The 16,104-nt window shown below is 37.7% G+C and overlaps 1 protein-coding gene across 2 annotated transcripts in view; it reads right to left on the bottom strand.

Moving 5' to 3' along the window:
- Positions 1-16,104, bottom strand: part of CMC1 (C-X9-C motif containing 1) — an 84,501-nt gene that overhangs the window by 58,432 nt on the left and 9,965 nt on the right. The window contains exon 2 of one of the 2 annotated variants that reach the window (XM_007505310.3): positions 6,118-6,210. In XM_007505310.3, the coding sequence (XP_007505372.2) occupies positions 6,118-6,210 (93 nt within the window). The remainder of the gene's footprint in view (positions 1-6,117; positions 6,211-16,104) is intronic. The other variant, XM_056800375.1, reaches the window with a different exon arrangement.

Genomic DNA, 16,104 nt, shown 5'->3' with positions numbered 1-16,104 from the left:
TAAAATCACCTTAGACAAAATAAAATACCTAGGAATCTATCTGCCAAAACAAACACAGGAACTATATGAACACAACTACAAAACACTTTCCACACAATTAAAACTAGATTTAAACAATTGGAAAAACATTGATTGCTCATGGGTGGGATGAGCTAACATAATAAAAATGACCAGCCTACCCAAACTTATCTATCTATTTAGTGCCATACCCATTGAACTACCAAAAAACTTTTTTATTGAATTAGAGAAAACCATAACAAAGTTCATTTGGAAGAACAAAGGATGAAGCATATCCAGGGAAATGATGAAAAAAAAATACAAAGGAAGATGGCCTTGCAGTCCCAGATCTCAAACTATATTACAAAGCAGTGGTCATCAAAACAATTTGGTACTGGCTAAGAGACAGAAAGGAGGATCAGTGGAATAGATTTGGGGTAAATGACCTCAGCAAGACAGTCTATGACAAACCCCAAAACCCCAGCTTTTAGGGCAAAAATCCACTATTTGATAAAAACTGCTGGGAAAATTGGAAGACAGTATGGGAGAGATTAGGTTTGGATCAACACCTCACACCTTACACCAAAATAAACTCAGAATGGGTGAATGACTTGAATATAAAGAAGGAAACTATAAGTAAATTAGGTGAACACAGAATAGTATACATGTCAGACCTTTGGGAAGGGAAAGATTTTAAAACCAAGCAAGACTTAGAAAGAGTCACAAAATGTAAAATAAATAATTTTGACTACATCAAATTAAAAAGTTTTTGTACAAACAAAACCAATGTAACTAAAATTAGAAGGGAAGCAACAAATTGGGAAATAATCTTCATAACAAAAACCTCTGACAAAGGTCTAATTACTCAAATTTATAAAGAGCTAAACCAGTTGTACAAAAAATCAAGCCATTCTCCAATTGAAAAACTGGCAAGGGAAATGAATAGGCTATTTTCAGTTAAAGAAATCAAAACTATTAACAAGCACATGAAGAAGTGTTCTAAATCTCTTATAATCAGAGAGATGCAAATCAAAACAACTCTGAGGTATCACCTCACACCTAGCAGATTGGCTAACATGACAGCAAAGGAAAGTAATGAATGCTGGAGGGGATGTGGCAAAGTAGGAACATTAATTTATTGCTGGTGGAGTTGTGAATTGATCCAACCATTCTGGAGGGCAATTTGGAACTATGCCCAAAGGGCGATAAAAGACTGTCTGCCCTTTGATCCAGTCATAACACTGATGGGTTTGTACCCCAAAGGGATAATAAGGAAAAAGACTTGTACAAGAATATTCATAGCTGCACTCTTTGTGGTGGCCAAAAATTGGAAAATGAGGGCATGCCCATCAATTTGGGAATGGCTGAACAAATTGTGGTATATGTTGGTGATGGAATACTATTGTGCTCAAAGGAATAATAAAGTGGAGGAATTCCATGGAGACTGGAACAACCTCCAGGAAGTGATTCAGAGCGAGAGGAGCAGAACCAGGAGAACATTGTACACAGAGACTGATACACTGTGGTACAATCAAACGTAATGGACTTCTCCATTAATGGCTTTACAATGTCCCTGAACAATCTGCAGGGATCTATAAGGAAAAAAAAAAACTATCCTCAAGCAGAGGACAAACTGAGGGAGTAAAAACACTGAGGAAAATCAACTGCTTGACTACAGAGGTTGAGGGGACATGATAGAGGAGAGATGCTAAATGAGCACCCTAATGCAAATACCAACAAGGAAATTCAGGTTGGCTAGGGGAGGGAGGGGAGGAAAAGAAAATGATCTCTGTTTCCAATGAATAATGTATGAAAATGACCAATTAAAATAATGTTTTAAAAACAAAAAATATATATAAAAAAATAAAGACACTCTTGATACTACTCTGCAGCTAATAAAGGTCTGATTAAAGTAGTTTTAAATGTGCGGAGGCAATCTTTTGATATCTCTCCCCACTCTGTGCCTACACTGCCTGAAAACTGTCTACAGTTGAGGCCTGTCTTTCTTTTTCTCACTCTCTCCTCAATTTGCTACCACCCCATTGAAACTGCCCTTTCCAAGGGAATCATGATCTCTTTAATAACCAAACTGAATGGTCCTCTCCTTTATCCTTCTTCACTGCTCTGCAGTCCTTGGGACTGCTGATAACCTTCTCAATGTGGCTCTTCCCTGGTCCACCTGCTACTCCTCAGACCACTCTGTCTCCTTCACTAGATCTTCATCCTCATCACTCTGGCCGAGCATGAGAGTCCCCATAGGCTCTGTCATGGGTCACTTTTCATCTCCCTCCACACTATTTCTTTTGTCTATATCTCATCAGCTCCATGCCCTATCCTGTATCCTGACCTGCACTCTTGCATTACCAACTCCCACATAAATCTCAAACTGAATCTCCATACATACATCCAAAACTTAGCTTATTCTCTTCCTCCCAAGTGTTCCCCTCTCCCTAATTTCTTTATTATTCTTTAAGATCCCACCTTCCTCCCCAGATAATAACCAGGGTTATCCTCAAGTCCTCCTCTTCTCTCACCTGCTGGCTCAGCTGCCAAGTCCTGAGGATTCTGCTGTTGCAGCATCTCTCATGTATACTTCCTTCTTTGTTCTGACACAAGCCTGGGGCAAGACCCTTCACCTCATCCCCAGATTATTCCAACAGTCTTCCAATCAGACTCCCTGTCTCAAGTCTCTCTTCCCTCCATTTTTACTAGGCTCCACTCAGCCATCAAACTGATCTGCAAAACACAAGTCAGACCATTCCACCTCCTATTCAAACAACTCTCCTGGCTGCCTCTGACCTCCTGGAGGATACATAAAGTCCTGAATGGATTTTAAAGTCCTTTTTAGCCTGGCCCCTTCTTGCCTTTCTAGTCTGTCCTCCTCCAGAGATTCTAGACTTCTGGCTAATTTCTGAACTCCATCTCCTGACTCCCAAAAATCTCACTGTTGATCTTCCATATCTGAAATACTCTCCCTCTTCCTCTCCACATCCTAAATTTCCAGACTTCTTTCAAGTCTCTGCCAAAATCTTAATTTCAGCAAGAAACCTTCCCCAGGCTTCCCTAAATGTTGTTGCCTTCCCTTTGAGTGCCTCCACTTTATACTTGGTATAATTTATTTGGTCATAATTGTTTACAAGCTCTCTATGCATTAGTTCACATTAGCTATGAGCTCCTTGAAAGAAGGGTCTGTGTTTTGTTTTTCTTTGCCTCCCAGCACATACCTGGCAAATATAAGGTGTTTAATAAATGCTAGATGACCAGATTACATAACTGTGGGCCCCCACTTCAGCAATATAATATTCCCCCCTTATTCTTTATTGGACTCCTCATTTTAACTTCAGAAACCTTCCTTTCTAAAGCCTCCTCATAGCATCCCCAACCCTACCCTCTGTGAATTTTAGTTTTACTCCACCCTGCTTAGTCTTTAGAATTCTAGCAATCAGGAATGTATACACCCCTACTTAAGGATTGGGTGTGGGGAAGGAAGGCCTAAGACTGGCATGTGCTAGCAAGTGACAAATCAAAAACAACTGACTGACCCCCTGGGCTTTCCTTAGCCAAGCTTAAGTCACCATTGGTACATGTGAGATACAGAAAGTAATGTAAAGAACTGCGTTTATATTTCACGTCACTTCCTGTGAGAGGGACCCTTTGGCGGACTTGGCCCTGGAACTCGACCCTGGAGGAGCTCAGCCTGAGACCTCAGACTGCTTTCCTTTTAGATGGTCATGTGGTGAGTTATAAGGCTGACTCCCTTTTCCCCTGGCTTCTGGAGAGGCCCCTTGACCGAGGCCTCTGAACTCCTGCCTGACTCAGCCTGGACCAGAGCAATTCAATTCCCTTTTCCCTCTCTCTCTCATTCTTAATTTCTTCCTTCTATTGTAAATAAGTCACCATAAATTCCATTCTGACTTGTGTATTTCATTGGGATTTAGAATTTAAATCCCTGGCAACCAACTAAAATTATATTCAGTCTCAACCCTAAAATTTACCCTTAACACCTTTCAGAGGAGCACCTCACCTCATGCTTTACTTAAAAAAAAATTGGGGAAACAGCCAAGAAGAAAAAATTCAAGAACTAATGAGCCATAATCAAAATCCCACAAGATTTAACAGCCTTCATCATAAAGAAATATACCTTGGAATACAATACTCTAAAAGGCAATGAATACAATCTTTAAGACAAGAAAAATTTAGTCAGCAAAAATGAGTCTAATCCTAAAGGGGACAAAAATGGATCTTTAATGAAATAAAAGATTTACAATCATTCCTGATGAAAAAGCAGAATATATAGAGAATAAATATTTGTGCATGTGTGTGCATATATGTATACACAAAAGACAGAATATATATAATGTATGTGTGTATAAACTTTGAAATTCAAACTCAAGAGGTAAAAGAAACATAAAAAAATAAACACAAACAATGATAAAGGCCTATGTAATGATAAATTGAATACATTCTAATATAAGAAGATGATATATGTATATCATCAGAACCTTTTCATCATCAGAGATCAAGGAGTAATTAGACACAGTGATTTGTTTTTTAATGATGAAGAGAGGGGAGAAGAAAGAAGGAATTGTACCAATGATGTTTTCAGGGACTATATAGAGGAGGAGCTTACATTCTAAATGACTAAAGTATATATAGCAGTTGTGCTCCAGCACCCACCTATGCACCAGTCATTAAAAGAATAATAGCAGGATAATGAGTTGTTTCAGTACCATTTCTATCTGAACCTCATTGGGGAAAAAATTTTTTTAATGAAGCAATAATAATAACTGACCACTCTAATCTTGAATTTTCAGTAGATGGTTCTCATCTAAATATGTGCAAATCATTTAAACTCCCTAGGCCAGTTTCCTGATTTGTAAAAATGTTGAATTAAACTATCTCTAGTTCTATCATTCTAAACAAAGAAACAGTTCCATAAAATCCTGTGCCTACAGAGTAATACAAGTTACCACTGAAGTAGATCTGTACAAAGTCTAAGGCACCCATCTTCTTTAAGGTCATTTCAACTTGTTCTTTAAGACTCCAAGAAAGGAAACTGCCTATACGCCAAGAGGCAATACAAAAAAGGGAAGATGTGGAATCAAACACCCTATGGTCAAGTCTCAGCTGTCACCACCTGTGCCAGGCAGAAGCATCCCTAGGCCCGAAAGGACTGGATCAGGTTGATTTCAGCTCTAGACCTACAATCCTCTATACTTATTTTTACATCTAATTTCCCCTGAATGAAGATAACCAAGCATCTAATACTGAAAGAAAAAGTTAAAATACTTAGTGCCTCTCCTATTTTGATAAAATCTCCATGTCATCCTTCACAGATTCAACTTTTTAAAATCTTACTTATTATTGTCCAATGAACACTCCTCTACCCAGATATCCATTAAAGTAGCCAAGGAACTTTGGTGGGGCCATCATTTTATCATCAGGGTACCTGTACCCAAAACAACACAATTCATTCCATGATTTGAACCCACCATTCTGGCCATAGCTTTTTTTGTTTTATGTGTCCAATGCACAAACACAAACACACACACACACACACACACATGCACAACATACATCCTATTTCTGTCTAGAGATAGAAACAGAAAAATAATTAATTTTTTTTAAATTTACTGGAAATTCCCTTATAAGAATTCAAAAATGTCCAACAAAGGAAAATAGTCTAAAAATGTATATCTACATAAGTATGTATATTACACACATATGTATGTCTATATATATGTGTGTGTATGTGTATATATATATATGTATGTATATTCACACCTATATGAATTCCACTGATAAAAGCAGTTTTGAAAGGCTAGAAAAGGGTGGGATTGTTTTTTCCCCCTACCACAATCAATCACTAGAAGAAAGGTTTTTTAAGTTCTTCTCTATACCTATTTTTTACTACATGATTTTAGAGAATATTGTAAATTGTATATGAATTGAAACCTTCCTGGAAGTTCTCATAGCTAGAATACAAGTATCTCAATGAAACAGTGAGAAGCAGATCATACATATTCATTCACTGACTACTTGACTCTGAGGCTAAGGATTAAATTCAGTTCACATTATCAAAGAATACATTTGATCTTGAGATGAATATTTGAATCTTACCTTGCACTTGATCAGAACACCTCTCTCTGGCCTTCTCTCTCATAATCTTAGGAATCAAAACATCTTTTTCTACATGTCTGAGATGAAGGTCTTCTGAAAGAAATGGATGATGTTTTATTTAACATAGTAAAATGTATTATTTCCTTTAAAAAAATAACACTATCTATGAAGGTTCATATCTCAAACAAATCACCATGCCCCCCAACCCCCGCAAAAATCCCAGTCCCTCAGCCTCCCCCAAATCCTGCTATATAATATAATACAAGCTGGGTGGCGAGAGTAGGGCCTAGTCAGGAAGAACTGAATTCATATCTGGTCTCCAACAACCTCTGTTTGCCTTAGTTTCTTCATATGTAAAATGGGGATAACAATAGCACCTACTTTCCAGGGTAATTTTGAGGATCAAATGAGATAATATTGGTAAAGCCCTTAGTACAGTGCCTGGCACATAGTAAATGCTATGTAAATATTAGCTATTATTATTTTAGTAATAAGTACAACTATATATTAGTTCTTTATATCAGCATAAATCTTAAGGGCATAGATTTTTTAAAATCATTGTCACTGAAAAAACAACACTGTCCAACTGAAATCCCGTCTGAACAATTCCCTTAAGACAGGAATTCTACCATAAATTTTTTGTTGTTTTCTAAACTGATTCCTTAGTAATACGAGCCCCCTCTAGATTTTTTTTTATTGATTTCCAAGAGAAAGAATGTCCTTTTGAAAAGACCAGCAAAGAATACAATCGCTTTTAATCTTGCAAGTGCTATCATTATACAATAGAGTCAGAATTTGAACCCAAGGCTTCCTAGCCCTGTTCCTCTGCTCTAACACTGTAGCAGAAGAGGTGCTTTCATGTCAGAGAAGTTAATCTCAATTGACAAAGGATGTGAAACATTGCAGCTGGGAATGTAGATTAAAATACTGCACTGGATGAGAGCTTTAGGGCTGGGATGCTGAAGAGGTGGATTGCCATCCTGTGGCAGCCTTCCCAAACCAAGGAGAAGGCAAGCTATTTCCTGGAGAGGTCCCCAAGAGGATGCGGTGGGGTATCTGGGGAGACCACCAACCACCTCATTGTCTGGTTACATCAGAATAAATCGAGTCAACAAGTATGAAGCATGTCAGCTAATGCATTTCTATATGCTTACTCTGTACCACTAAAACCTGTCAGTGGCCCTGCAGGGAGGCCTGCAGGGGGCAGAGGGAGTCCCAGCAGAGCCCCCACCTGCAGCGGTGGTCCATCAAGCTCCCATACTTTGCCACTCATCTCCTGTGCAACAACCACTGGCCAACGGCCCTGGTCACCTTTACCTCCCCAAACTGTCGGGCATCTCTCACACAAACCACCACCCCCCCAGGCGCAGGCCCTCATCGGTGTAGCTTTCCAGGAAGAGCCTCCAAACTGGAACCAAGGAAGAAAATACCAAGACCACCAGGGCAGTTAACTTACCAAGCCACATTCACTCTCGCCACACTTCAAAGAATTTCCCAGTCCCTTCAAATGGGGTTCATTGTTATGTTGATAAAAATGCAAATAACTTTCCATTTTAATCCATGCTGAGACTATTTGAGAGCCCCAGGCCATGAGCCCACCAAAAAGGTGGTTTTGTTTTAGTTTTTAAATCAGAAGCAAAGTAATCAAAATAATGCCACAAATAGAAACCAGGTGAAGGTAACCAAGGATTTCATGAAGATCCTTCTCCAGTGGGAGAAGAAAAGAAAAAAAGGGGGGCAGGGGGGAGAAAAGTAGATTACAGCAGCTCTCCATAGGAGGCTTTGGGCTCAGGTGTCAGACAAAGGGGTGAAGATCTGGGGAGATGGTGGCCCTCAATAGGGATTATGAAAGCAAACATCTCCACCAAGAATAGGCTAAATTACTTCACTTAAACACAGTTCTACACCTTGGCCTGTTTCCGGATTCCTAGCATCATTCAAGTTGGGAACCCATAAGTCATTCTACTACTAAAATATCTCTCTAACCACATTTTGTAAGATTAGAGCTCAACATCAGAACTGTTTGAAATCTCTTCTTAATAGTGAGTCCCAGATCTTGCTAAACTATTTGAACTAATCCTGTTGATATCGTTTTTGTCTCAGGAAGGGAGAAAAAATTGTGAATTACTTCATTTTTAAAGAAAAATCCTTTCTTATCCCCAAATTACAAACCAATCATTTTGATGAAAGCTCCCTTCAATTCTAGTTTTCCCCTCAAACAAATGAATTAGATTTTCTAAAATATGACCTTCCATGAATTCAGTTTAAGAAAAATTGAAAACTAAGTCTTTATAATTTAATCAAAGTCTGATCTTTGATGAAACATATTTCTAATATTTGCAAGTTGGTTTTTAAATCCCAATACTACAATGAAGGTTGACTGCAAAGTGAAAATTCCCATATGCAGGCCTTAAGAGATCTAGGGACATGGGAAACCATAAACTGAAGGATCATAGGTCTGGGAAAGGAGGCAGGAACATGCCCACATGCTCTTTCATTCCCATATTTTCCCCTCTCTAAATTCCTAGAACATGAGAATATGGCAAGACAAGGTATTGATACTTCTAAGTTAGGGAAGAAAAAAAAGAGATGGAAAATGGAAGTATAATTGTTCCTTAAGAGAAAAAATTAGAACTGTGAAAAACTAAAGAACGATTCAATTATCCCTTACTCCTAACAGTTGGGCCCTTGAGTTAGATAAAATGACTACTACAAGACCAGAAACCTAGTGATGTATTGAGTCAATCCCTTTTATGAACAACAGCTCTCAAATGTCACTCAGGTACTCAAGCTCCTTCTAGTTTTAGTCTGTTTTGATCTTTATAGATTATTCTGAAAATCATGAAATAAAATTTTATAGTCCTTAGTCAAAAGAAAGAAAAGTCAAAGATGAACAGGTACCGGAGTGAATTTTCTTTTAAGCAAATATGAACATAACTTTGTCATGCATAACGGTTTGTAAAGGTATGGCCTATGACAGGGTTTGACCCCTATCATGAATTCTAAATTAGTTATGTCCAAATTAATGAGGTTTTTTACTGTATTCTAGTTAAAGCAACAAAAAAGTTTAATCTTTTTTTAAATAGGCAACAGAGGCACAATCTTTTAGCTATTTCAGATGTCCAAAGCTATTAATGTAATAATAATAACAAATAGTTAGCATTTACTTCAATAGCCCTTAACATGTGCCAGACAGTAGGCTAAAGTACTTTACAAATATTATCTTGATAGATCCTGTAAAAATTAAATTTTAGTCTCTAGCAATAGAAATATATTTTATGAGGTTTATTAAGGATTATTAGAAATCGAGGAATAAAGAAAATACAAACAAGAAAACCACGTGCCTAGGGCTGATTAGCCCATTAAAAACCCCCAGGCTTAGCTTACTCACTACATTCTTGCAAATGGAAGAGTAGCCCCCATGTGAGGCAGAGAGCCAGTTAAATACTCATTGTGATCTTGCCCAGGTGGAGACTCAGGTGAGAATATAGGGAATTCTGGGAAATTCCAAGGACTTCTGGGGATTGAAGTCTAGGGTTCAAATATCCATTTTACAATCCTCACAAAAACCCCAGAATGTAGGTGCTATTATTAACCCCATTTTACAGTCAACAAAACTAGGGCAGAAAGAAGTAAAGTGACTTGCCCTGGGTCATACTGCTTATTAAGTGTCTAAGGCTGGATTTGAACATGGTAGATATTTCTGACTCCAGACCCAGCACTCTATCCATTGTGCCACTCTATATTTGAGTGGGGGAAAAAAAAAAGATGATCCAGAAATATAGTTTTTTGGTCTCTAAAATTTCTCATTTAAAATAATTTATGTATATCTAAGCAGTATATAAGTTTATCACAATAATTATTCTTTCCCATTTTTAAGCAGTCTTTAATGAATTCTTTTAAGGACTTACTGGTGCTGTGGGAGTTTCAAAGACAAGGGAACACAATTTAAAAATAAGACAAAAGTATAACATTCTGACCTCTGCTTTGTATGGTTATTTGTAGTTTGCTTTTTTGACAATTATTAAGTTAATTATAATTCAATTCAATCCAACATTTATTACCTCATATACAAGCTAGGCTCTGGGGAATCTAAAGACAAAAATGAAACAGCCCCTGGCATCCAGAGCCTTCTGTTCTACTTGGGGAGAGTTGGAATACTATGCGTACACAGGTAACACAAATATACAAAGAAAACAGTAATTTGGAAGAAAAGGGAGAACTAAAAATGGGAGAGAGGGGTCAAGAAGGCTTTGTGGAGGAAGCAGCACCTGAGCTGAACCCTGAAAATAGTGAAGGGGCTCTAAGAAGGAGAGAGGGAGAGAATGCATCCTATAGAGAGGAAAGAGCTGGTATCTATAGAAACAACCCCCTGTACAAGGGACAGGAAATGAGCTGGCTGGGCTGGAAAGCAGAGCAGAATCCTGGGAAATCATGTAAGGTAAGTCTGGATAGGTGGGATAGCACAGAGGAGTCTCCTGAGCTGTCCTAGGTATGGTGGGAGGCCACTGAATGAATGAGAGGAGGGGTTTGGTCAGACTGTATTTGGCAACTGGGTAGTGAATGGGCTGAAGAAGGGGAAAAAAAGATGATCAGTCAGCATTTTGTAGGGGGTCTATCAAGGGGCGGATGGCCCACCAGGCAATGGAGAGACCAAGACAAGAAATAAATGGTGCCTGCCTTCAAAGAGTTTCCTTTCTCTCTGGAAAAGAAAGGTGATGTTGCAAATGGCCCGGGATGAGGAAGTATGTGGGGTGCAGGAGATCACAGTAGATAAAATCCATTCAATTTGCCAACTGAGTAGTGTGGAGGCAGAGATGTACAGGGAGAGTAAAGAATCTAGATGACTGGAAGATGGTGATACTCTCATCAGAAATAAATTATTTAAGAGAAGGGACATATTTAGGATAAAAAGTAATATATTCTGATTTGGTCATGTTGAATTTTACAGGCCTTTTGGATCTCTAGATGAAATCATGTAGCAGATAGATAAAGGGAGATCAAAGCAGATAAAGGGAGATCAAAGGGTTGTTTTTAAGAATAAAATATAGAATTGATTTGGAGCACAAGATGGATATAAAAGAATATGCAAGGTCACATAAAAGTGACTGAAAAAAATCACAGTTAACTTTAAAGATTAAAAAAAAATTGGTTTTCATTTTCTTAAATTATCTCTTTTCCTTAACAAAACTGTATCTTTTGAATTCCCTTAATGTCAATGGTATATGTATGTGATCGGTTCATGAAAGTATCTATATTAAAAAGTTCCTGATGTTGAGATTTCTCTACTGTCTACTCATACCAGTTCAAATGGAGATAGAGAACAAGGATGACAACACAAGGGAAAATTTCCAAAGCTCTAACTTCTCACCATTCTATCATCACCTGAAAGTCAATTTTCACCTTTTTCACTGGCTGAATTTGTTAGCTCACATTTTGCTTTGGGGCTCATGTGTTCTTGCAATATGGCAGTACTGGATTATAAGGCTACTGATAATAACACTTGCTAAAAATCCACAATGGTTATGGTAGAGTGAATCAAATTCAGGAATAGTATAGTTAGAAAAAAGGTGAGACATGAAAGAAAATGCAGATTTCAAATGACATTTTAATATTAACTTTTTTTAAGTTAACCAGATACCACCTCCTATAGCTTCTGGGTCCCAGGATTCATGTCCCTTCTTAAACAGAATCTTGTTTTCCTTCCAGATTACAACTATATTGCTGCCACTGAAAACTAGAAAGTATCTAATGTTGATATTTTCTAATGCAATTGAGTAGAAAGACTAGAAAAATATCACCTACCCTGTTCTAGATATTTTGCAAAAACATTCTTACTAGCAACCACCTCTACCTATAGGTATCACTGTCTCACTCTCTCTTTCTCAGTGGCCAGAGCCTCAGTAGCAATAGCTTTGGGAAATTGCAGTAGATGCAACAAGACCCAGGTTTTTAAAAGCTGCAATCTAGTTCCTGTCAAAATCAAAATAACTAGACAGATCAAAGTTCTTCACAAAGAGACAAAAGATAATGGTAATGTGTACAGCGGGATATATATATTTCTGATCTCAATTTCTACTTTTGATCCTTTTTTGAGAAAGAAGAGAATCCAGAAAATGGGAATCAACAGCCCACATTTCTCCCCCTCCACTGGTATTAGCAACAAGAAAGGAAAGTGGCTTCTCCCATTGCAGAGCACTACAATTCATCTTCAATAGCATCAAATGAAAAGACACAAGGAAACAGTATAGAAATTTAAACTATAAATTAAATTAAATTTAAACTAGTCTGGGAATGTACTATAGTAATGGGATAATCAATCTGGAGCTGGAAAAGACCTCAGAGGTCATCTAATCTGACCCCCTTATTTTACAGATGAGGAAACAGGTCCATGATGAAGAGGAGAAAGAAATGAAGATCTGACTCAATAATGGAATCAACTCTTCTGAGTGAGCAAAATCCAAAATCCAAAGCTGCAGCATTTTCTGTTTTATGCAACATGTACTAAAGCTAAATAGAATTATAATTTTAAGTCTTATTGTAGACAAAGTTAAATAAGCTTTGTAAATTCATTTTTTTAAAGTTATTTCAACAAACAAAAGGCATTTGGAGACTCACTTAGAAACCTCACATGATCATCCCCTAAAAAAACAATAGGAAGCATGTCAGTGGGGCATATCTACCCTGATTTATGCCTAGCTTCAGGGTCAAATAACTACATCAAGCTGCTAAAAAGTGTACTTCACTTGAACTATCTAATCACATCAGCTCTTGTTATTAACCATCTAGTTCACACAAGGAGATGCAGCAATGACATGGCCCATTTCCTAATAGTCTGCAAAATCTCTTCTTGGCCTGCAGATTTTGCAGACTGCAAAGGTGTTGAAAACTTCCCCTTCCACCCACATTGCTTTGTTAACCAAGATAAGCCAACAAGAGAAAACAAATCTAAGAATCTTCTGAAGCAGGAAATCAACTTATGCAACACCCACAAATGTTAATTTAAGAAATGTCTTCCAGTCCCGATTATGGCCAATATTTAAATGAATGAAGAGATTATTTGATTTCCACTTAGAATTTCCACTTTAGATTTCCACGTCTAAAAGCATTATTTTATGATAAAAATAAATCTGAACAGCAATGCTCAAAAGAGGCCCTCCTTTATACCTATACATGTATTTTCCCATTGACTTCCCATAAGAAAATTACAAATGTTCTTGATTGAGAGGGAAAGGAGAGAGGAAGAATCCACAGAAGAGTTTTAAAACTTCTGGTGAAGAAATGAAAATTATAGTGACCTTTGAAATTACAGGCATTATGATTTCTAGCTAATGGTTTGTTTTCGTTTGCTATACCACCTGATAGCAGAGGTCACAGCAGTCCTCCCCTCCATTACAGATTCCTCTGGTCCTCATCACTCCAAGAATTGGCAGATCTACCCAATACACCAGACACCTTTCTTTTGTTCCTTTAGGACCTTAAGTGCACCTAGGAGTCGCTCAGACATTCTCTGCCTCTCTTTTCCAATTACACCCAACCTTGGCAATGCCATTTCTAGCATTCACAGTGATGGCCACAAATAACTAGCTTAGCCTTAAACATTATCCATCTTTTGGTCTCCAAATTACTTTTGGTTTAGGAATTTTAGATTTGGTTTCTTCCCAGATAGTGTGCAAAGATTCAAAAACACTGAGGATCCCAGGGCAGAGAAGGGGAAGGGGATAACTTCAATGTGCAATCTGCACTACCCTGGGGAGGTGCCAGGGAAACTGAGGCAAACAAAGATGATGTGACTTGCCCTGGGTCACCCAGCAAGTGTCTGAAGACACATTTGAACTCAGGTCTTCCTGATTCCAGCACTCGGTGCACTATGGAGCCCCCTAGCTGCCTCTGAGAATGTGAGAGTTAAAAGGCTTCATTCTACTAACAATAAATAATGCTCTCCGAAAGAGTTGAAAAATATTCTGAACCACAGAAACAGGTTTTGATCAATGATACATGTATAACCCAGTGAAATTGCTTGTCAGCTCTGGGAGGGGGAAAGAATAGGGGGTGTCATGAATCATGTAACCATGGAAAAATATTCTAAATTAAAAAATGTTTTTAAAAGAAAGAAAAATATTCTGAACCAGGAAAAAATTGTTAGAATGAATGTACAACTTCCCAAAATGAGTACTTTGAAGGGCATTTCACATTTGTATGTGTACATTTTGTTCAAAAAAGTTAAATTAATTTAATTACATTACAGTCATACCTTGTCCTGAAAATTCATTAACTGATCCCTTACTTTCTCAACCAGGTAGGTTTAAGAGTCTGTTTATCAAATATAAATGAAAGGACAATTCACTGAAAATAAAGAATGTATATATGATACAGTTTCTAGAACTCTGCCTATTTAGTGATTATTTAAAATGCCTTTTACTTAAAACATTCAAGGACAGTTGGGGATATTTATTCATTTTGGCTATTAAAGCTAGAAAGCATCAACCACTGTGACAGCAGGCACTTCCATTTCCATATACAAACTAGAATTGTCATAATGCATTTTTTAAATTTATTTTTTAAACCCTGACCTTCCTCCTTAGAAGCAATACTATGTATTGGTTCCAAGGCAGAAAAGCGGTAAGGGCTAAGCAAAAAGGGTTAAGTGACTTGGCCAGGGTCACACAGCTACGTCTGAGGTCATATTTGAACTTAGGACCTACTGTCTCTAGGTCTGGCTCTCAATCCACTGGGGCACCCAGTTGCCCCTATATTATGCATATTTAAGTTATTAAAGCATTCACAAGAACTGCACAGAAACCAAAGTTTAAATCACTAGAATACAGAGCATTCATAAACTATACTACAAAGATAGAGAAGAAAAATGATTACTTCAGATTTTATCAAACTCACTCAGTGCCCATCTACTGAGTGACTATAATGCTCATAGCACCATAAAGTCTCACAAAGGAATAATAAAGAATTTAAAGCTATATTAATCCTAGCATTTACTGAGTATAAAAATCTCCTAAAATAATACAACTGTCTCTAAACAACTAGATTATAAACTCCTTAAGGATGGAATTATATCCATGTTCTTTGAATGACTCATAAGGCACTTAAGTGCACAGTAAATGTTCCAATAAATATTTGTTCAATGAATAACTGTAACAGTCCAAAGGAAACATCTAACCATATCTTACAATACATAATTAAACATTTTTATGGAATAGATCATAAATAATGTGGGTTTTCTCTTGATTTGGAGATTATCTGTGAAGTACTACTGACCACATTACTTCTTGTCACTAATTTCAAAAAAAATGAAGCTATATTTAGTGCTCTCCTTAACAATAACACTTCCTACATTAGGTTCAAAACATCTTGAATTCTCTAACAAGATAATATGTACTAGCTGGGGTCCCTCCTAAGATCAGGGTCCTAGAAAAGCTAACCCAGCTTTGAGGCTCTCTGTGAGCCAGCACCAATTCAGAACCATATTCCCAAGTGCCTCGAAACATTTGCTTTCACACTGCAGCTAGAGGATAGTCATTCAAAATACAATAACATTTATTTTAAAAAGTATATTTGGGGGCAGCTGGGTAGCTCACCAGGCCTAGAGAGGGGAGATGCTAGGTTCAAATCTGGCCTTAGATAGCCCTAGCTGTATGACCCTGGGCAAGTCACTTCACCCCCACTGCCTAGCCCTTACCACGTTTCTGCCTCAGAACCAACACACAGTAAATAAATTAAGCAGGAAAGTCTGCCAGTGCACACTAACTAATCGACGGGTCTTGAAGCAGGTGGGATTCCATCATCACTTCCTCATTCAAACATTCTAACTATTCCTCACCCTCTATGGAGGAAGGAACTCATTTTTCAATGGAGTCTTCTAAACTCTGGCCTCAACTTCATTTTTCAACTCAGTTCAACTAATGTTTATTATGCCCTCCTCTAGAGGATTATTATTTTAGGGTTAGGTGTTTGGGATACAACAGAAAACAA

This window comes from Monodelphis domestica, chromosome 5 (assembly GCF_027887165.1).
Source record: "Monodelphis domestica isolate mMonDom1 chromosome 5, mMonDom1.pri, whole genome shotgun sequence".
Lineage (NCBI taxonomy): Eukaryota > Metazoa > Chordata > Mammalia > Didelphimorphia > Didelphidae > Monodelphis > Monodelphis domestica.
The sequence above is the reverse complement of the archived record's forward strand: the minus strand, read 5'-3'. Positions and strand labels throughout refer to the sequence as shown.